At 49.9% G+C, this 21369-nt stretch overlaps 1 protein-coding gene across 1 annotated transcript in view; it reads right to left on the bottom strand.

Moving 5' to 3' along the window:
* Window positions 1-21369, bottom strand: part of OXCT1 (3-oxoacid CoA-transferase 1) — a 570108-nt gene that overhangs the window by 134485 nt on the left and 414254 nt on the right. Inside the window, exon 14 of the mRNA XM_029578060.1 lies at window positions 1248-1337. Coding sequence (XP_029433920.1) covers window positions 1248-1337 — 90 coding nt within the window. The remainder of the gene's footprint in view (window positions 1-1247; window positions 1338-21369) is intronic.

Genomic DNA, 21369 nt, shown 5'->3' with positions numbered 1-21369 from the left:
TACTTCCCATAAACTTGTTTGTCATATGTTTGTCTTGATTAGACTATAAGTTTCATGAAGCAAGGTCTGTTCCTTATGTGTAGCAGTACAGTGCTGCATACATTTAATGGTGCTTTAGAAATGATTAGTAGCAGTAATAGTAAAACTAGTAGTAAAGTGTTATTACACCTGCTGCATGCCATCTTTCAAGTGAAATAAAGAACTACCGTATTTTTCGCTCCATAACGCACCTGACCATAAGACGCACCTAGGATTCAGAGGGGGAAAATTTAAAAAAAAAAAAATTGTGCTAAACCGGCTCTGCGTCTGGGCGTCTTATGGAGCAAATTAGGGGAGTGCATAGCTTTTTTTTTTCTCCCCATTTTGTTTTCGGGTCTGGGGAGGGCCATTTCGGTCCACTCCCCAGATCAGAAAACTTTTCTTTCTCTGGGAACCCCCAAACCCCCCCCCCCATCCCAACCCTTTAAATTAACAACCTCCACCCCCCTGACCCCCCAAGACCTGCCGAATTAATTTCCTGTAACCCCCCACCCTCCTGACCCCCCCAAGACCTGCCGAATTAATTTCCTGCAACCCCCCACCCTCCTGACCCCCCCAAGACCTGCCAAACGTCCCTGGTGGTCCAGCGGGGGTCCAGAAGCGGTCCGGGAACGATCTCCTGGGCGTGAGCCGTCGGCTGCCAGTAAACAAAATGGCGCCGACAGCCCTATGCCCTCACTATGTCACTGAGACCGACCAATAGCAGCGGTCGGTCTCAGTGACATAGTGTGGGCATAGGGCCGTCGGCTGCCAGTAAACAAAATGGCGCCGACAGCCCTATGCCCTCACTATGTCACTGAGACCGACCAATAGCAGCGGTTGGTCTCAGTGACATAGTGAAGGGCATAGGGCCGTCGGCGCCATTTTGTTTACTGGCAGCCGACGGCCCACACCCAGGAGATCATTCCCGGACCCCCGCTGGACCACCAGGGACGTTTGTCAGGTCTTGGGGGGGTCAGGAGGGTGGGGGGTTGTAGGAAATTAAGTCGGCAGGTCTTGGGGGAGTCGGGGGGGGGGGGGGTTTGTTAGATTTTTGTTTGGTTTTTTTTTTATATTCGCTCCATAAGACGCACATACATTTTCCCCCCACCTTTGGGGGAAAAAAAGTGCGTCTTATGGAGCGAAAAATACGGTAATCTGTATTACGACAGCACACAATTATATATCACCAAAATCACTTAGAACAAAAGTAAAGTGCAAACACTCACTCTGGCTGAGTGCTCCATCGTAACAACCACTTTAGTTCCTGCACTGGCTACCAAATCCATGGCACCACCCATTCCTTTCACCATCTTACCCTGAAATGAAGAATAAAGATATTAAAATTAGCAGTCCATACTTTTTTTTCTTTTTGGCAAGCAATAGCAAAAACTACCACAAAATAAAGTAGTGTAAAAAATGCAAATAAAAAATAGGCATTTTTCAGAATATTAATTGTGTAAATCAGTCTACAAACTTAAAATCATTTACAAAATACTGCTTTCTTGCCAGCTCTGTGCTTCACTCTTCTTTTGACCCAGCAGTTTTTTTCTACTCCTTTGTCCTTCCAGCTCACGCTGGACTAGGGCTGTGATCTAGGGCCATGATCCTTCATTCACAACTACTTGGGGATTTTTCCTTTTTTATATCCACTTCCAACTATCCTAGCGATTGATTATTCTAAGTTGCAGTTAAGTTTGCAGCAATGGTAGCAAACATGGACAGTAACTTTTAAACAGGCGTGTGGGTGCACATGCGCACGTCGCACCCACACGCCATGTTGCACCCAATGGCCATGTCCCTGCGCACGTCGCAGGGACATGGCCATTTTATAACATCCGTTTTATATGTGTGCATGTTATAAAATAGCCTGACTGCGCGTACATGTACGTGCAATTTTAAGTGGACACATACTTGTGCATGCAAATCCCGTTTCTACCATGTAAGAGTGAAAATGTTAAAAGACACACGTGCTGACGTCATTGCCTGTTTTCCCAGTTCATTCCCAGATCGCCAGTTAAGGAATAGGACTTCCAAACCTCCCTAGTTTAATAGCCCTCGTTCCTCCCCCTCCGACAGCCATGACCCTTAAAACCCCGCTGATCTGTTTAGTTTTTTTTATTGTATGATTTACACACCATCCATAGTAGAAGTAAAATTACATGGCAGGGGACCCTGGTGCACGCCTGCACATGTATTTGTGCACAAAATTGAAGTTTAAATCCAGGCCATGCCTCTGAAAGGATATAGAGAAAGTACAGGTGGTCGGTCCAGAGTCTGCACCAAAGGCCCAGTGAATGAAACTTAAAGATCTAAATCTGTGTACTCTGGAGGAAAGAAAGCGAGGATAAAGGACAGAGACATTCAAATGCCTCAAAGGCTTAAATAACACATAGGAAAAAAAAAACATATTCAGTGGAAAAGAAGTTTAAAAACTAGAGGTCACAGGACAGTGGACTCAGGAGTAACATCTCAGAAAATATTTCTTTAAGTAAAGGGTAGTAGATCTATGTAATGACCTCCCAGTGGAGGCGGTAGCAGTAACAACAGCAATGGAATTCAAGAAAGCATGGGATAAGCACAAAAGATTTCTAGTTGCAAAAAAATGAAAAGAAAGAGAGATCAGCTAGGGTCAAATCCCACCTAAAACCCATCGTTTTATGGCTGCATTTAAATCTTAAATCCTGGCTCTTCCTGATCATAGACTTGTTGAATTTAACCATTTTTGGGTTGGTTTTTTTTTTAATTAAATGCATTTCTTATAACCTATTTTCTTATCTGCTTGTCTTGACTAGATTGCAAATTCCCCATATAAAATTTTGCATGATACATTTATTTGTAATTAAAATGTTTTTTTTCAAACAATCATGACAGTTGAAAGACTGGCTTAGTTGTCATACATCAAAGGTTAGCTAGGTGACACCAAGCTGATCTAGGGATGATCATATATAATGATCTTAATGTGGCCAATTTGGTAGATAAGGTAATGACAAAAGCAAGAAGAATGCTTGGGTGCATAGAAAGAGGAATAATCAACAGGAAAGGGGAGGTGACATTGCCTCTATATAAGTCTTTGGCGAGACCTCATTTGGAGTACTGTGGACAATGGTGCAGGGAAGAGGGATTCAGTTTTGTAAACAACTGGGCAACCTTTTGGGCAAGGAAGTGTCTTTTCTGAAAGGATGGGCTCCACCTTAACCAGAGTGGAACCAGGCTGCTGTCCTGGGAACTGATGCCACCTGGGTCGATAATGCACAGATGTGCGCATTGAACTTCCCCAGCAGCAATTCCAGGATGGATGGCACCAGCTCCAGTGCCGCCGGTGCCATAGGAGCGATGCCCTGCAATGACCGTTCCACTGCCAGCTGGACTCATCATGAGTTCTTCCTCGAAAGATGCCAATGCCAAAACCGACTGGGAAGGAGGAGGGGTGGTCAGATCCTCTTCGGACTCGCGAGGCGAACTGGTGACTGGCATCACGACGGTGAAGACCGTTGCAGGCCCCTGGCACCGATGGAGGACAGGCACTCGTCGCCACGGGGTCACTTCAGGGGCATTGCAGCATGAGCTGATTCATCCCCGTGGCTGGCACCAAGCATCAGGTGCCAATGCTTCTTTGGCTTCCCTTGATGCTTGGCCTAGTCCTTCCCTGGTGCCAATGATGAGGAACCCAGCATCCTCGGCCTGGAAGAAATCAATGGTGGTTGGTCTCCAGCAACCCTATCCATTGACGGCTCCGATGGCTCTGTCGATGTCAATGGCACGGTGTCCATCGGTGTGACTCCGAAGTCCATCGATGCCGATACTGCCGATGGCTTTGTGTTCTTCGACCTGAAGAGCTGTGCCATCTTACGAGCCAAATACAATGTCCCTTCGGGGGTAATTTGTGCGCATAAGCGATAACGCTGGACGTCAAGAAATGCCCCTAGGCAGAGGACACATATCTAATTGGGGTCCGTAATGGACATGGTTCTCAGGCACCGGGGACATCGCTGAGAACCAAACATGGCCATGATGGGATGAAATAAAATGGCTGCAAAATCAAAATCGATGGCGGCGGGCATCAAGGCACAACCAAGCAGGTGAATCCATCGTGAAAGGAAACTTACCAGAAGAGTTGAAAATCCTGACTAGTCGAACACCATGAAGAAAAAGCCGTGGAAAGTGAGAAAAAAGTTCTACAAAAAGGCCAAAAAACTAAAGTGAGCTCACTCACACTGCAATGCTTACAGCTCCACAGAAATAGAGAGACTGGAGAGGGACCCTGGGTGGACACATGGTATAGGGCACTCTGGGCATGCTCAGTGTGCCAAGTCAAAGTTCTAGAAACTCTGACATAAGTTTTCCGTGTCGAGGCTCCTTCTGATTATGTCACCCAGGTTGTGAGGACTAACATCCTGCTTGTCCTCGGATAAAGAATCACATGAACTAAAGGATTCCAAATTACCCCTATCAACTGAAAAGGAGGTTGTTAATATAAACAAAAACCACACTTTAAAATGTCTGTATGCCAATGCCAGAAGTCTAAGAAGTAAGATGGGAGAGTTAGAGTGTATAGCAGTGAATGATAAGATAGATGTAATTGGCATCTCAGAGAACTAGTGGAAGGAGGATAATCAATGGGATTGTGCTATACTAAAGTACAAATAATATTGCAATGATAGGGAGGATAAACTTGGTGGGGGTGGCACATTATGTCCGGGATAAAGATCAAACAAGAGACTAAATGCACAGTAAAATCTTTTTGGGTAGAAATCCCATGGTTGTTGCGTAAGAGTATAGTGGTCCACCTGAAATGCTAAGAGAAATCAGGGAAGCTAACCATGAAGACGCACATGAAGATGCATTGTTTAAGATGAAATAACAGAAAAATCTGATAGGTGATTCTATCTGTTTATATTTCTCAAGTTAAACCTAAGAATTAATTATTACTTTCAATTTGTTTTCTTTGCTTTTTTTTAATCTCTGTCTTTTCACTGGCATTGCATCCCTTTCATCCTGGGAGACACTTGGGTACTGAAGATACTGCATATTGCTTAGTTGTGTTGCTACTTATGCATGCTTGATATAAATGAATAAAGATATGCTTATGAGACATTTAATATTAGATACTTTGAGAATAAGTGTTTATGTTATAACAGGTATATTCCGCAAAGTCTGGGTGAGAAAACTGTTTCTGACTGTCAGAAAAGCATGAAAATCCCTTTCTTAAACATTATAAAATTTGGTGGAGTATATGTACAGTAGGAAAGAGTTATCGTGTGCCGTTGTGCGCTAGAGGCCGGTAAAGGTTTATCGCGGTTCACAATGTTTCCGGAGAGAGAGAGAGAGAGAGAGAGAGAGAGAGAGAGAGAGAGAGAGAGAGAGAGAGAGAGAGAGAGAGAGAGAGACTTGCTATAGTGTCTCTTCCCTAGACAGGTATTTGTATCCCTATGGTAGGCCCACCTAGTAACTCGAGGTGGGGTTTAGGTATTAGTGTAGGGGGTTGGGGGGCCACTTTCACATTCAACATGAGACGTACGAACAGAACAGTGGTCTCTTGTGACGATTTGATGGCCTTCGGAGTGAAGAAACTCACTCCAAGATGAGATTTGGGCAATGTTCTCTCCACCTAGCTTGATGGACACTCTACCTGGGCAACAACAAGCTAGGTGGAGAGAACATTGTCCAAATGTCATCTTGGAGTGAGTTTCCTCATCGAATGACTTATGAGAAGAGATTGAAGAATCTAAATATGTACACCCTGGAGGAAAGGAGGAGTAGGGGTGATATGATGCAGACTTTCAGATACTTGAAAGGTTTTAATGATTCAAAGACAACGACAAACCTTTTCCATTTAAAAAAAAATCAGCAGAACCAGGGGTCACGATTTAAAACTCCAGGGAGGAAGACTCAGAACCAATGTCAGGAAGTATTTCTTCACGGAGAGGGTGGTGGATGCCTGGAACACCCTTCCGGAGAAAGTGGTGAAGACCAAAACTGTGAAGGATTTCAAAGGGGCGTGGGATAAATACTGTGGATCCATAAAGTCTAGAGGATGTGAATGAAGAGAAGAGGCATGGGGGTGGCTTGAGGGAATGATGGTTACTACCTGGAGATGAATATCCTTATTCAATAATGCGATTCCAACATTGCTCTATGCTTCAACGGCAAGAGGAAATGTGGAAAAAAGGATTTGCAACCACATAAAAGCAGGGGAGTAGCTTGCTTGTTACGGCGGTTACTATCCCAAACCAAAAAATACCTGATACTTCACTTTCAATGCAAATCCAGCACAACTCTCTGCTTCAACGGCAGGGGAGGAAGTTTGACACTTCACACATATCCAGCATAGCTCTCTGCTTCAATGGCAGGGGAGGAAGTTTAACACTTCACACATATCCAGCATAGCTCTCTGCTTCAACGGCAGGGGAGGAAATTTGACAATTCACGCATATCCAGCATAGCCCTCTGCTTCAACGGCAGGGGAGCAAGTCTGATATTTCACTTTCAATGCAAAGCCAGCATAGCTCTCTGCTTCAATGGCAGGGGAGGAAGTTTGACACTTCACGCATATCCAGCATAGTCCTCTGCTTCAACGGCAGGGGAGCAAGTCTGATATTTCACTTTCACTATATAGCCAGCATGGCTCTCTGTTTCAATGGCAGGGGGGAATGAAGAAAGGTGGATCTATATTCAGGCAACAATCAACAAGCACTGAATTACACAGTCTGAATAAACAGATAAGCATGGGTGTAGCTTGCTTATTGTGGTGGTTAATACCCCTAACTAAATTAAACTATTTCTCTTAGATGCGGTTCCAACACTGCTCTCTACATTAATGGTGGGGGTGGAAGGGAAATAGAATAAAAAAAGGTTACTAAGAGCCAAGAGAAACAGATAAGTATGTGAGAGAAAAAAGTGCGAAAGCTTGCTGGGCAGACTGAATGGGCCGTTTGGTCTTCTTCTGATGTCATTTCTATGTTTCTATAATACTTCACCATCAAAGTCTTATTGAAGACCCTGGCCAGACAGACCTTCCTAGAAGTGAGAGTAGTCTCATGGTTTCCATACCCAGTCATCATTGGATGTGATCTCCTGGCCTTTGGGACTCTCTGGGCCTGGCTTACGATTGAACCAGCCATTTCAGCCAACAATAAGGAGTCATTCCCTAAATCATTCCCTAAGTCATTCCCTAAGTCATTCCCAATGAAGAGTGGGTGACTCGCCAGAATGATGGCTACTGCCTGGAGATAATACCCTTAGTCAATAAACATACACATGGTTACTGTGACTCCAACATCACTCTAAGCTTCAACAGCAAGAGGAAATGTGGAAAAAAGGATTTGCACTCACAAAGACGGGAGTAGCTGGCTTGTTATGGCGGTTACTACCCCAAACCAAATATCCAAATTACTACCTCCACCTTCCTCTATTCCTGATGCCTTTCAACTAGCTTGATCACTCCATTCTTATACTTCACTTTCAATGCATATCCAGCATAGTTCTCTGCTTCAACAGCAGGGGAAAAGAAAAACTGTTACTTCACACATCCAGCAGAGCTCTCTGCCTAAACGGCAGGGGAGAAGAAAAAAGGGTTCGCACTCACAAAGCGGGGAGTAGCTGGCTTGTTACGGCGGTTACTACCCCAAACCAAATGTACCTGATACTTCACTCTCGACGCATATCCAGCATGGCTCTCTGCTTCAACGGCATGGGAGAAAGACTGATACATCACGAATTTCCAGCATAGCTCTCTGCTTCAACGGCAGGGGAAAAGAAAAACTGATACTTCACGCATATCCAGCATAACTTCAACGGCAGGGGAGAAGAAAAAAGGATTCACACTCACAAAGCGGGGAGTAGCTGGCTTGTTATGGCGGTTACTACCCCAAACCAAATGTGCCTGATACTTCACTTTCGATGCATATCCAGCATAGCTCTCTGCTTCAACGGCAGGGGAGAAGAAAAAAACTGATACCTCACGCATATCCAGCATAGCTCCCTGCTTCAACGGCAGGGGAGAAGATAAACAACCAATAAGGGCTGTATAACATAATCTGGGTAAAAACAAATAAGCATGGGTGTAGCTTGCTTATTGCGGCGGTTACTACCCCTACTACCTCTAACTAATCAAGCTAGATATTTCACTTGGATGCAGCTCTATCACCGCTCTCTACATTAATGGCGGGGGTGGAAGGGAATTAGAACCAAGAGCTAAGAGAAACAGATAAGTATGGGAGAAGAAATGAGGGAAGCTTGCTGGGCAGACTGGATGGGCCATTTGGTCTTCTTCTGCCGTCATTTCTATGTTTCTATCTTATATAGCAGGGAGCCTAAGATACCCAAACCCCAACAGCAATGCCATCAGGAGAAGCTCACCTATTCCAGGCACCTGCAGGCTACTGTAAATAGGATTCCCAGGATAGAGGATAATCCCTAAGTACTCCAGGAGCCCTTAGTTGCTCCCCTAGAATGGGGCAGGGAGGGTAATCCTGGAAACATTACATGTGCTCAGAGTGAAGCTGAGTCACTCCAATATGCCCGGGATCATATTCAGAAGGTAGATGGGGAGGCCAGAATACAGAAAAATTTAGTGTATTGAGTAGCCAAAGTGAATCTAGTGGGTGAACCCTATGAGCATCCTCTGGTGTCCTGGCCTTACTGCCAACAAGTTCTGCAAACAGCCTACAGCCACCTCCTAGGGGGCCACACAGAGAAAGAGAAGACTAGAGAGAAAATCCTGGTCCAATTTTCTATTGGCCTGATTTGTATAGACAAATCCAGGACTACTGTCAATTCTATCCTACATGCCAGGTAACCAAAACAGCAGAGGTTTGAACCCCTCATGGCTCCAATGCTCCGCATAGGGACTCCCTTCACAAGGATCACTATGGACCTGATGAGATCATTAAAGAGGTCTGTTCATGGAATTATATCCTAGTCATCCTGGACTAAGCAACTCAGTATCCAGAGACTGTACTCCTTTGAAATATGGAGTCCAAGATAGTACTGTCTTGATGGAGGACTTCTCATGGGTTGCATTGCACAAGGAGGCTCTTGTTGCGGTCTCGGTCGCCACGGTGGCGTCCGAGGCCTTACCTTCTCTTCCGGTCCCGGAGTCTCGCCGCGTTCCGCGGACTCGGGACCCTGACTGCAGCTCCCTTCTGCCGCTCCGACCCTGCACCACAGCTCCCGCTCTCTGCTCTGACCCTGCACGGCCTGCAGGGCCTTCAGGCGCCATGCACCGGCTCCCTCTTCGCCGCCGGCGTCCTCCCGCAGCTAGCCCCGCCCCTAGGCACGCGCGCGCGGTTCTGCCCTGTTTTTAAAGGGCCCAGCGCGGGAAAGCACGGCTCCTCCCTTTCCTGACGTCAGACGCTGCAGGGCTATTTTAGCCCTGCAGTTCCTAGCCTTCCTTGCCTTGCAACGAGGTTCCCTACTTCTGGTAGCTCTGAGTTGCGTTCCTGGATTGCCTGTTTCCTGCCTGACTCCGCTTTGCCTGACTCCGCTTGCCTGTCTCCTGCCTTGACCTCGGATAGCTTGACCACGCTTGTCTTCAGCCTGCCTTGACTCCGGTCCGTGACTTCGACTCCTGTTGTCTTCAGCCTGCCTTGACTCCGGTCCGTGACTTCGACTCCTGTTGTCTTCAGCCTGCCTCGACCCCGGTCCGTGACTTCGACTCCTGTTGTCTTCAGCCTGCCTTGACCCCGGTTCGTGACCCAACGTCTGCTTGCTCGCCGCCCGCCCAGACTCCTGTCCGGAATCCACTCCTGGGTTTCTTCCTTCTCGCCTAAGTCCCAGCGGTCCGGGTCCCTACGGGCTCCTCCTGGGGGGACCTCGGGCTTCCAGGGCGAAGACTCCTAAGTCCTAGCAACCCGGGCTCCCACAGCTCCTCTGGAGGAGTCACGGGTTTCCAGGTGAAGCTCCAATTGCCCAGTGGGAGTTCTGCCTACCGACTGTTCCTTCGGGTCGGTCGGCCTAAGGATCCACAACCGGATTGTCTCCATCGCAACAGTTTGCAAGGCCATGGATCCGGCAGACCTCGCCGGGCTACAGGCCATTCCGGGTTTGGCCCAGCGGCTAGTACAGCAACAGCAGGTCCTGGATTCCCTGGCTGCAACGGTAGAGCGGCTGGCCGCTCGCATGGATGCTGAGCCACCCGCACCTGTTCCGGTACCAGCACCTGCTCCTGCACCACTGGTAACCCTCCAGTCCACTACACAGCTTCCAGCACCCTCTCGCTACGCCGGGGATGTCAAGGCGTGTCGAGGGTTCTTAAACCAATGCTATGTGCGCTTTGCCCTTCTGCCTAACCAGTTTCCTACAGATGGCACCAAGGTGGCGTACATTTTTTCCCTTTTGGACGGAAGGGCCCTGAACTGGGCTTCTCCCATGTGGGAGAACAATGATCCAGCGCTGGGGAATTTGAATCGTTTTGTGGAGGAGTTCAAAGCGGCTTTTGATGAACCAGCACGACAGGCATCCGCTACCTCAGAGTTACTCCAGCTCCGGCAAGGAACGCGGACTCTGGCGGACTACGCCCTGGAATTCCGCACGCTCGCCCACGAGGTAGGCTGGCAGGATGAGGCTCTCCGGGGCATGTTCCTGGAGGGATTAGCCGGTCGTATTAAGGACGAGCTAGCGGCTCGGGATCTGCCAGAGACTCTGAGTTCCCTTATTGATTTAGCAGGCCGAATTGATCGGCGTTTGCAGCAGAGGGCGAAGGAGGGGCGCCCTTTCCGACGCTTGACGTCCGTGACTCCCAGGATCTCAAATTCGGGGTCACGGGGAACTGCACCTGCACCAACAACTTCCCCTGACGAGCCCATGCAACTGGGCCGCTCGTCATTATCACCCGAAGAAAGGCAGCGACGTCGCGACTTGAGGCTGTGCCTGTACTGTGGCGGTAAGGGCCACTACCTAGCACAGTGTAAGGAACGAGCGGAAAACTCCCGCGCCTAGGTGTAAGGGAGGAGTGTCCCCTAGGCTGCCTTAGCCCTGCTCCTCAATGTACCATACCGGTAACCTTGGAGTATCCTGGTGGTTCCTTCCTCACGCAAGCCCTAGTCGACTCCGGGGCAGGAGGCAACTTCATTACTAAGGATCTGGTGCAACAGCTGAATCTGCCTACACGATCCAGGACCCCGGCCTTACGGGTAACTTCTATTCAGGGTACTCCTTTGTCGCGGTGCATTTCCACTGAAACCTTGCCGTTGATTTTGCAAACAGGTTTATTGCACACAGAGGAGATTTCGCTGCTAGTGTTGGAGAGAGCCGTACACCCGGTGGTCCTTGGTTTGCCCTGGCTCCAGAAACACTCTCCTGTGATTCGATGGAAGGACTTTCAGATTACCCAGTGGAGTTCTGACTGTTTCCAATCCTGCCTCCAAGCGAAAGGATTACAACGGATTCCACTGGCTCTCACTTCTCCGGTATTACCGGCTCCGTATGCTGACTTTCTGGACGTCTTCTCCAAGGAAAGAGCAGAATTGTTGCCACAACACCGACCTTTTGACTGTGCGATAGAGTTGCTCCCAGGTACTACTCCCCCGCGGGGTCGGGTATACCCATTGTCTCAGCCGGAGACTCGGGCTATGTCGGAATACATCACCGAGAATCTGGCTAAGGGCTTCATCCGCCCTTCAAAGTCTCCCGCCGGAGCGGGTTTCTTTTTTGTTGCTAAAAAGGACGGAGCCTTGCGGCCTTGCATTGATTACCGGGGGCTCAATGCTATCACCAAGAAGAACCGGTACCCACTTCCTCTCATTCCAGAATTGTTGGATAGACTTCAAGGAGCCCGAGTTTTCACGAAGCTGGACCTCCGCGGCGCATACAATCTGGTCCATATCCGTCCCGGGGATGAATGGAAGACGGCGTTCAATACCCGGGACGGCCATTATGAATACCGGGTCATGCCGTTTGGACTGTGCAATGCTCCCGCCGTTTTCCAGCACTTGATGAACGAGATCTTGCGAGAATTATTGCACTCCTGCGTGATCGTCTACTTGGACGATGTTCTTATACATTCCCCGGATCTTACCTCTCATCGGCAACATGTGAGACAAGTACTTCAGGTCTTACGAGACCATCATTTGTACGCAAAGTTCGAAAAGTGTCTCTTTGAGCAAGAGTCGCTACCCTTCCTCGGGTATATTGTCTCATCCACTGGTTTCCGGATGGACCCCTGTAAGGTCTCCGCCATCAGGAGATGGCCCCGTCCTGAGGGGCTAAAAGCGTTGCAACGTTTTTTGGGGTTTGCTAATTTCTATAGACACTTTATTCCCCAATACTCTCGCTTGGTGGCACCTTTAACCGCGTTGACTCGGAAAGGGGCTAACACCCGCCTTTGGCCTAAGGAGGCTTGTGAGGCTTTTGAACAATTAAAGGAGGCGTTTCTCCGGGATACTTGTTTACGCCACCCGGATCCCACACGGCCATTCTTCGTTGAGGTCGATGCCTCTAACATTGCTGTAGGGGCGGTCCTCTCGCAAGCCTCTACCTCCGGACATCTCCTACCCTGCTCCTATTTTTCCAAGAAATTCTCGTCAGCCGAGTGCAATTACGGCATTGGGGATAAGGAGTTGTTGGCTGTCAAACTTGCGCTGGAGGAATGGAGACAGTGGTTGGAGGGCTCCCTTCATCCGGTCACGATTTATACAGATCACAAGAACCTGGAGTTCCTCAACCAAGCTCAAAGACTTAACCCCCGACAAGCACGCTGGTCCCTTTTCTTTAACCGTTTTGATTTCATTTTGAAGTATCGGCCCGCTTCGAAGAATGTACGGGCAGATGCGCTCTCCCGTTTCGAGATTCAGGAGGGGGAGGAGGACCTCCCACAACACATCATTGATCCCGCTAAAATCCAGGTAGCCAGTACCACAGTTTCCACCCTAGGACGAGTGGTGGTTTCCCGCAAAGACCGCAGGAGGGTGTTGGCATGGGCCCATGACTCCCTTTCAGGAGGTCACGCCGGCAGGGAGAGGACGCTCGATCTGCTTAACCGCTATTACTGGTGGCCTCGAATTCGCCAGGATGTGCGAGTATATGTAGATTCATGTCCAGTATGTGCCCGGCAAAAACCGCCTAGTGGTCGGCCCTGGGGGCTCTTGCAGCCACTGCCTATTCCCGCGGAACCATGGTCCCACATAGCCACGGACTTTGTCGTGGATCTGCCACCGTCGGACGGTAATACGGTGATTTGGGTAACAGTAGACCGTTTTTCTAAAATGATTCATCTGGTACCTTTGCCTAAGCTACCCTCTGCGCCTGAACTCGCGCTCTTGTTTACCCTACACATCTTCCGGGCTCATGGACTACCTCAGAGTATCGTATCGGACAGAGGGCCACAGTTTACGGCCCGTTTCTGGCGTGCCCTTTGTAAAAAATTTGGGGTCCAATTAAATTTGTCCACGGCGTTTCACCCCCAGACTAATGGCCAGACAGAGCGCATGAACCGCACTCTGAAAACCTTTCTTCGTAGTTTCATCTCCGAAAAAGGAACTAACTGGGTTTCTCTTCTGCCTTGGGCTGAGTTCGCATACAACAATCATACCCATGCTGCCACGGGACAAACTCCGTTTCAGGTCGTCTTTGGACGTCACCCAAGGCCTCCAATACCGCTTCCTATTTCCATTCCATCACCAGCGGCTTTAACCACAGCACGTCAAGTACATCACCTCTGGAAGGGGATTCAACGCAAACTGACCACTGCAGCAAAAAAGGCCCAGCAGTTTACTAACCGTCATCGACGTCCAGCGCCAGTTTTCCTGCCAGGTACCAAGGTGTGGTTAAGCACCCAGAACCTCCACTTCCCTAACCGTTCGCGTAAGTTGGCCCCCAAGTACTGCGGGCCTTTTCAAGTTGCGGAGCGTATACGAACGCTATCCTACAGACTTCGCCTTCCGTCTTCACTTCGCATTCATAACGTGTTCCACGTCTCCTTGTTGAAACCAGTGGTACTTTCCCGGTTCCACCGTCCCTCCACCGACGCACTATCATCATCTTCTTCTACAGAAAATACATATCAGGTACGAGAGGTGTTGGACGTTCGCTTCCATGCCCGTCGCTGGGAATACCTGCTGGCATGGGAGGGGTGCGGCTCCGAGGAAGACTCATGGGAACCAGCTCGGAACATTTTGGACAAATCATTGCTAACTCAATTCCATCTGGACAATCCCGGAAAACCCGGTCCCCGACGGAGGGGGCGTAAGAGGGGGGGTACTGTTGCGGTCTCGGTCGCCACGGTGGCGTCCGAGGCCTTACCTTCTCTTCCGGTCCCGGAGTCTCGCCGCGTTCCGCGGACTCGGGACCCTGACTGCAGCTCCCTTCTGCCGCTCCGACCCTGCACCACAGCTCCCGCTCTCTGCTCTGACCCTGCACGGCCTGCAGGGCCTTCAGGCGCCATGCACCGGCTCCCTCTTCGCCGCCGGCGTCCTCCCGCAGCTAGCCCCGCCCCTAGGCACGCGCGGTTCTGCCCTGTTTTTAAAGGGCCCAGCGCGGGAAAGCACGGCTCCTCCCTTTCCTGACGTCAGACGCTGCAGGGCTATTTTAGCCCTGCAGTTCCTAGCCTTCCTTGCCTTGCAACGAGGTTCCCTACTTCTGGTAGCTCTGAGTTGCGTTCCTGGATTGCCTGTTTCCTGCCTGACTCCGCTTTGCCTGACTCCGCTTGCCTGTCTCCTGCCTTGACCTCGGATAGCTTGACCACGCTTGTCTTCAGCCTGCCTTGACTCCGGTCCGTGACTTCGACTCCTGTTGTCTTCAGCCTGCCTTGACCCCGGTTCGTGACCCAACGTCTGCTTGCTCGCCGCCCACCCAGACTCCTGTCCGGAATCCACTCCTGGGTTTCTTCCTTCTCGCCTAAGTCCCAGCGGTCCGGGTCCCTACGGGCTCCTCCTGGGGGGACCTCGGGCTTCCAGGGCGAAGACTCCTAAGTCCTAGCAACCCGGGCTCCCACAGCTCCTCTGGAGGAGTCACGGGTTTCCAGGTGAAGCTCCAATTGCCCAGTGGGAGTTCTGCCTACCGACTGTTCCTTCGGGTCGGTCGGCCTAAGGATCCACAACCGGATTGTCTCCATCGCAACAGCTCTAACAGACCAGGAACCCAATTCATATCCAGAATAATGTATCACGTTTACACCTTACTGGGAATAAAAACCCTATGGATCTCTATCTATCACCCACAAACCAATAGTCTTGTTTGTGATCTGAGAGGTTCCCCAAAATTCATCTCGTCATTTGAGCTACTGTATGGGAGAAAACCTTGAGGAATCTTAGATATGGCCTGGGAAACCTGAGAAGAGTAACTGAACTCAAGGCAGAACTTGGTTGAATATGTGATACAGGAATGGTTGAAGGCTGCTAGCTGCCTATGTTTAGAGAATGTCCAAGCTACCCAAGCTCAGGAGTATAATTGATCCACTGTCCAGTGAATCTTCCAGCCAGGAGATAGCATTTTGATCTTGTTACCATCCTCCAATGGCAAATTACTAGCTCGCTGCCATGGCCTCTATGAGGTTGAACTAAGGTCATAGAGAAAGTTATTTCAGAAGTCTACAAAGGTAGTCCAGCCAGACAGAAGGAAGAAGGTTCAGACCTTCCACGTAAAACTTCTGAAGAAGTATGTTCCCCAATCTGTAGAATCATTTAGGGAGAATACTTTGGCCTCAGTTTTGAGGCCCCAGGAATCACTACGGGTTCCTTTTGGTGATCAGCTCCTCAACCCCAGAGAGCAGATTTGGACCAGCTGGTGAACTGAAATAAGGATGTCTTTTCCAGCATGCTGGGATAGACCCACATAACTTATGACATTTCATCTCCAGGTTTGGTAATGCAAAAGCAACTAAGATCCCAGTAGCAAAAGGTCACACTAGGGAGGGTGAGATGAAGGAGATGCTCCAGCTCAGTGTGACTGAACAATCCAACAGCTACGGGTCTTCCCTCATCATGCTAGTTCCTAAATATGATGGCTGCCTTCACTTCTGCATTGACTTCTGGAAGGACAATAAGATCTTGAAGCTGAAGTGTTTCTGATACCCTGGGTGAATAAACTTATTGAAAGGATGGGAGCTACTCAGTTTATATCCATGCTGGACTTGTGAAGGGATATTGGTAGGTACCTCTCACTCCTGCAGCAAAAGAGAAGACAGCTTTTTCCATCCCTAGACAGCCTTCTCCACCATACTACCATTTGGACTTCATGAAGCACCTGCCACATTCCAGTACTTGGTTGACTACTTCCTGTGCCCACACAATGGCTATGCTGCCTCCTAACTAGATGACATCACAGGTTACAGTGAAGACTAGGAAACTCTCTTGAAACAACTACAATTAGTACTCACAAGTCTGTGGAAGGCTGAGCTGATAGCTAAACCTAAGAAGTGCCTACTAGGGGGCCAAAAAGTACAATATCTGGAGCATTCCCTAGGAATTGGACAAGTTTACCCACTGGCATGGAAAACTGAAGCCATCACACACGTACTGGTTCTTCAGACACAGAGTAAGACAAAAGCTTTCCTAGGCTTTATCAGCTACTACTGGAAGTTCATCCCGAATGTTGCGGAAAGTGCCAAATGCCTCACAGGTCTGCTACAAAAGAAAGTCCCAGAGAAGGTCAAATGGTTCGAGGAGGTGAAAGAGGCATTTCATGGACCAAAGAAGGCGCTCTGCTCAGAACTAGTCCTGATGAGCCTGGACTTCAGTAGGCTTTTCACTGTCCAGACAAACATCTAGGAGTAATAAAGTTACTGCCCAGGAAAAAACGTTACTCCACCACTGAAAAGGAGGCCTTAGCAGAAAGGTGACATTAAAGGCCTTCAGCTACTACTTGCTGGGCTGCAAAATCACAATGATGGACCAACAACCCCTTGTCTGGATTGCTCAGACCAAGGAGACAAACATAATGTAATGTGAATAGCTGGGGCAAGTGCTAATCTCTTTTCAAGTTATTTCCTGTCCAGAAGGGCTCCAAGCTAAATATATATTACTGCCTTAAATTTCTAAAATATAGCCACAAAGTTTTGTATATTTACATTGTTGGTGTGTCTTTGAAGGGATTGCTCAGACTGCAGCACTGAAGGACAGAAAGTGTAGAGTACTGATATTGATTGATAGTGCTAAAAGAGAGGATTTATATATAAAAAAACAAACCTTACAAGTATACAGAGAGTCCTACAAAATGCCTCTAACTCCATGTAAGCTAAAATTATAGTAGCTAGTATCAACTGTTTAATTCCCTCCCACCCTATCCCTTTACCCACCCACCCCAGGGTTTATTCTTCTAATATAGTCTAATATAGTCCCCGATGGGAATGCCGGCGCATTCCCATCGGGGAAGGAGCCAGCCACCGAGACGCGACCCCGAACCCTCCGGCCTGTTTCGCGGCCTGCCCGACGCCCTGCCTGCCTGAGGCTCACGTGGGTTCCCCTGCGACCGCCCCCAAGCCGTTCCGGGGACCAATCGGCAGCCCGGCGCTGCTCCGACGCCATCAACGGAGGACGGAAGGTGAGCCCCTTTAAATCCGGGCTCCTACCTGCGGCACCTTCCATTTCGCCTGCGACCACCTCGCCTCGCATCCCTGGCTCGCGCTTGCCGGCGCATTCCCATCGGGGAAGGAGCCAGCCACCGAGACGCGACCCCCGAACCCTCCGGCCTGTTTCGCGGCCTGCCCGACGCCCTGCCTGCCCGAGGCTCACGTGGGTTCCCCTGCGACCGCCCCCAAGCCGTTCCGGGGACCAATCGGCAGCCCGGCGCTGCTCCGACGCCATCAACGGAGGACGGAAGGTGAGCCCCTTTAAATCCGGGCTCCTACCTGCGGCACCTTCCATTTCGCCTGCAACCACCTCGCCTCGCATCCCTGGCTCGCGCTTGCCGGCGCATTCCCATCGGGGAAGGAGCCAGCCACCGAGACGCGACCCCGAACCCTCCGGCCTGTTTCGCGGCCTGCCCGACGCCCTGCCTGCCCGAGGCTCACGTGGGTTCCCCTGCGACCGCCCCCAAGCCGTTCTGGGGACCAATCGGCAGCCCGGCGCTGCTCCGACGCCATCAACGGAGGATGGAAGGTGAGCCCCTTTAAATCCGGGCTCCTACCTGCGGCACCTTCCATTTCGCCTGCGACCACCTCGCCTCGCATCCCTGGCTCGCGCTTGCCGGCGCATTCCCATCGGGGAAGGAGCCAGCCACCGAGACGCGACCCCGAACCCTCCGGCCTGTTTCGCGGCCTGCCCGACGCCCTGCCTGCCCGAGGCTCACGTGGGTTCCCCTGCGACCGCCCCCAAGCCGTTCCGGGGACCAATCGGCAGCCCGGCGCTGCTCTGACGCCATCAACGGAGGACGGAAGGTGAGCCCCTTTAAATCCGGGCTCCTACCTGCGGCGCCGCGCACCGGGCGTCGCGCGCACGAAGGAGCGTGAACTAAGGGGCCAGCCCCTTAGTGTGCCCCTTCGTGCTGCACCTTAGTGCCGCGCCCAAACACCCCCTCTCTCCACCGCCACCGACATCCCCCATACTCAGCGCCCTGAAATAGCTCAACCCTCAGCTTCAAATCTGCGGCCTCTATCCTCTCACCTCCCACTGTGACCCACTCCCAGAAGGTGAACGAGATAGAGCGGGAGGGAGTCACACAGCCTGAGAGAGAGTGTGAGAGACGCCGACCGAGAGATATGGAGAAAAACGCTTCTGCAAAGGACATACGTCTCAGGCACTAACTGAACCACGTGCAACGGGACCATCCTCCACGCTATCCCCTCCTTTCACTATCAATCAACACGGACACTCGCCACACGGGGGGCAGCGCAAAGTGCCCTATTCCTCTGTGCTGCACCCCTGTTTACTATTTGTACCCTATTGTTGCAAACTGTAATTTGCTTATATTCAGATTATTGAAACTTGCGGACTCAGATAGCTGCTCCGCATATCTTCTTCACTGCTTATCTTCTGCTAGTCCACTGTGCACCCCTCCCATCTACCTGCTCCCCCTTCCTACCTGACCTTTAAGGTAACAACATGGCTGCTTACCCAATCCCTCGCATCCATCACCCTCTCTCCAGACTACCTCCCCCCCCCCTCCTTCCCCACCACCCCTCCCCCCGCCGCAGATCCCTCATCCCCATCCTTACCTCACCCCTAACCCATTTCCTTGGTCTCACCACCCTCTCCATTTTACTCATGAATGCGCAATCCATATCCAAAAAGACACTAATCCTCAATGACCTACTTACGGACTGCACTCCAGACATTTGTGCAGTCACAGAAACATGGCTCAAAGAATCAGATACCATCCTCATAAATCAACTCCCATCCTCCCTCTATGACATATTCCCCATCCACCGACCTAAAAAAAGAGGAGGAGGACTTCTCCTAGCAGCTAAGAAACACCTTAACCTGAAACCCATCAGCATACCCGCCCCACCCAAACTTGAAATAGGTCTCTTTAAGACAGCTACCCTGCAAATCTGCCTTGTTTATGCCCCCCCCACCATCCTTGAGTCCAACCCCTCCCCCCTAATTGAATTTGTTGTAGAATGGATGAAAACAGATACCCCTTCCATCATCCTTGGAGATTTTAATCTTCATGTTGACTCACTCCCCCCCACTGCATCATGCGAAACCTTCACTCAATCACTTCTTGCCATAGGCTTCCGTCAAATTATAACATCTCCAACCCACAAAGCTGGTCACACACTGGACCTAATGTTTATTAACTCCAGTTTCCAGACCACCGACTCACCCATCTGCACCCCAGTGCCCTGGTCCGACCACTATCTCATTGAAAGCCGACTCGCCATGAAGAAATCCCTCCCAAGTAACCATCCCACTCACACCACCATCAAATCCAGAAAAACCTGCCCCAGCGACGAATTATCTGACGCATTAGCCTCTTCCCTACCTAGACTAACCTGCTTAGACCCAGACACAGCCTTAGCTTCCTGGCATAGCCTCACTGAAGACATTGCCAACAAGCTTTGCCCACTCTCCGAACGTACTATAAACACCGCAGCGAAACCCTCCAAGCCCTGGTACACCCAAGAGCTAAAAACCCTAAAATGTAATCTCAGACAAAAAGAGAGAAAATGGCGCAAGGACCCAACCCCGCAACACTCCTCCAGCTACAAAACAGCCTTACATATATACAGACTGTCCACCCTCAAACACAAGCGTGACTTCTATGGCAAAAAAATCCATGAATATAAATTCAACCCTAAAGTTCTTTTCTCCTATGTCACTAGCCTCACCACCCCTATCTCTCCTACCATTCCAGACTCTGAGGCTGCGGCTAAATGTGAAGAACTGGCAAATTACTTCCAAAGTAAAATCTCCAACTTGCTCTCCAGATTTCCCCCCACCAATCCCTGTCCCCCCACTAACCCACCCTCGTTTCCCCCTCCTACCCAACCTTCAATGGCCACAATTGACCTTACCTCCTCTAAAGAAATCATAAGCCTCCTTCGTAAACTTAAGCCAGCCTCTCACCCCAACGACACCATCCCCACCAAAGCTCTAATAGCCATCCCCGAATGCATAGCCAGCACTATAGCAGACATTATCAACTGCTCCTTCACCCATGGGACAGTCCCAGACCCCCTCAAACACGCTGTTGTTAAACCCCTCCTCAAGAAACCCTCCCTAGACCCAAAAGACCCCGCCAACTTCCGCCCCATTTCCAACCTCCCTTTTATCTCCAAACTAATGGAAAAAGTGGTTAATTCTCAACTCATGGACTACCTTGAAAACCATGATATCCTCCATGTTTCCCAATTCGGATTCAGGAAACACTTTAATACTGAATCCTTACTCCTTTCCCTTACTGACCATCTCCTCAGAGGTCTGGGACAAGGCCACAGCTACCTCCTCGCCCTTCTCGATATTTCAGCGGCCTTCGACACCATCAGCCACCACCACATCCTGACACGGCTAGAAAGCATCGGCATCTCAGGAATAGCCCTCACCTGGTTCAAATCCTACCTCTCTAACAGAAAGTTCTCTGTTAAAATTGGAAACAACCTATCTGCCTCATACCCCCTACAACAAGGAGTCCCGCAAGGCTCATCACTTTCTTCGACCCTCTTCAATGTTTACCTCACACCTCTCTGCCACCTCCTCTCAGACCTTAAACTCAAATTTTACCTCTATGCTGATGATGTACAGATCATCATTCCCATTCACAACTCTATATCTGATGCCCTGGAACACTGGGAAAATTGCCTAGCAGCTATCAACGCCCTCCTCACCAACCTTCAGCTTGCACTCAACACAAATAAAACAGAACTCCTCCACATCTCCTCGCATCCCCCTGACCTCCCGCCTAACGACCCTAAACTTAACCTCCTTACTGCTCAACCCTCCGTTAGGGACCTCGGAGTCCTCCTCGATCCCAATC

Source organism: Rhinatrema bivittatum, chromosome 1 (genome assembly GCF_901001135.1).
Source record: "Rhinatrema bivittatum chromosome 1, aRhiBiv1.1, whole genome shotgun sequence".
Taxonomy (NCBI): Eukaryota; Metazoa; Chordata; class Amphibia; order Gymnophiona; family Rhinatrematidae; genus Rhinatrema; species Rhinatrema bivittatum.
The sequence above is the reverse complement of the archived record's forward strand: the minus strand, read 5'-3'. Positions and strand labels throughout refer to the sequence as shown.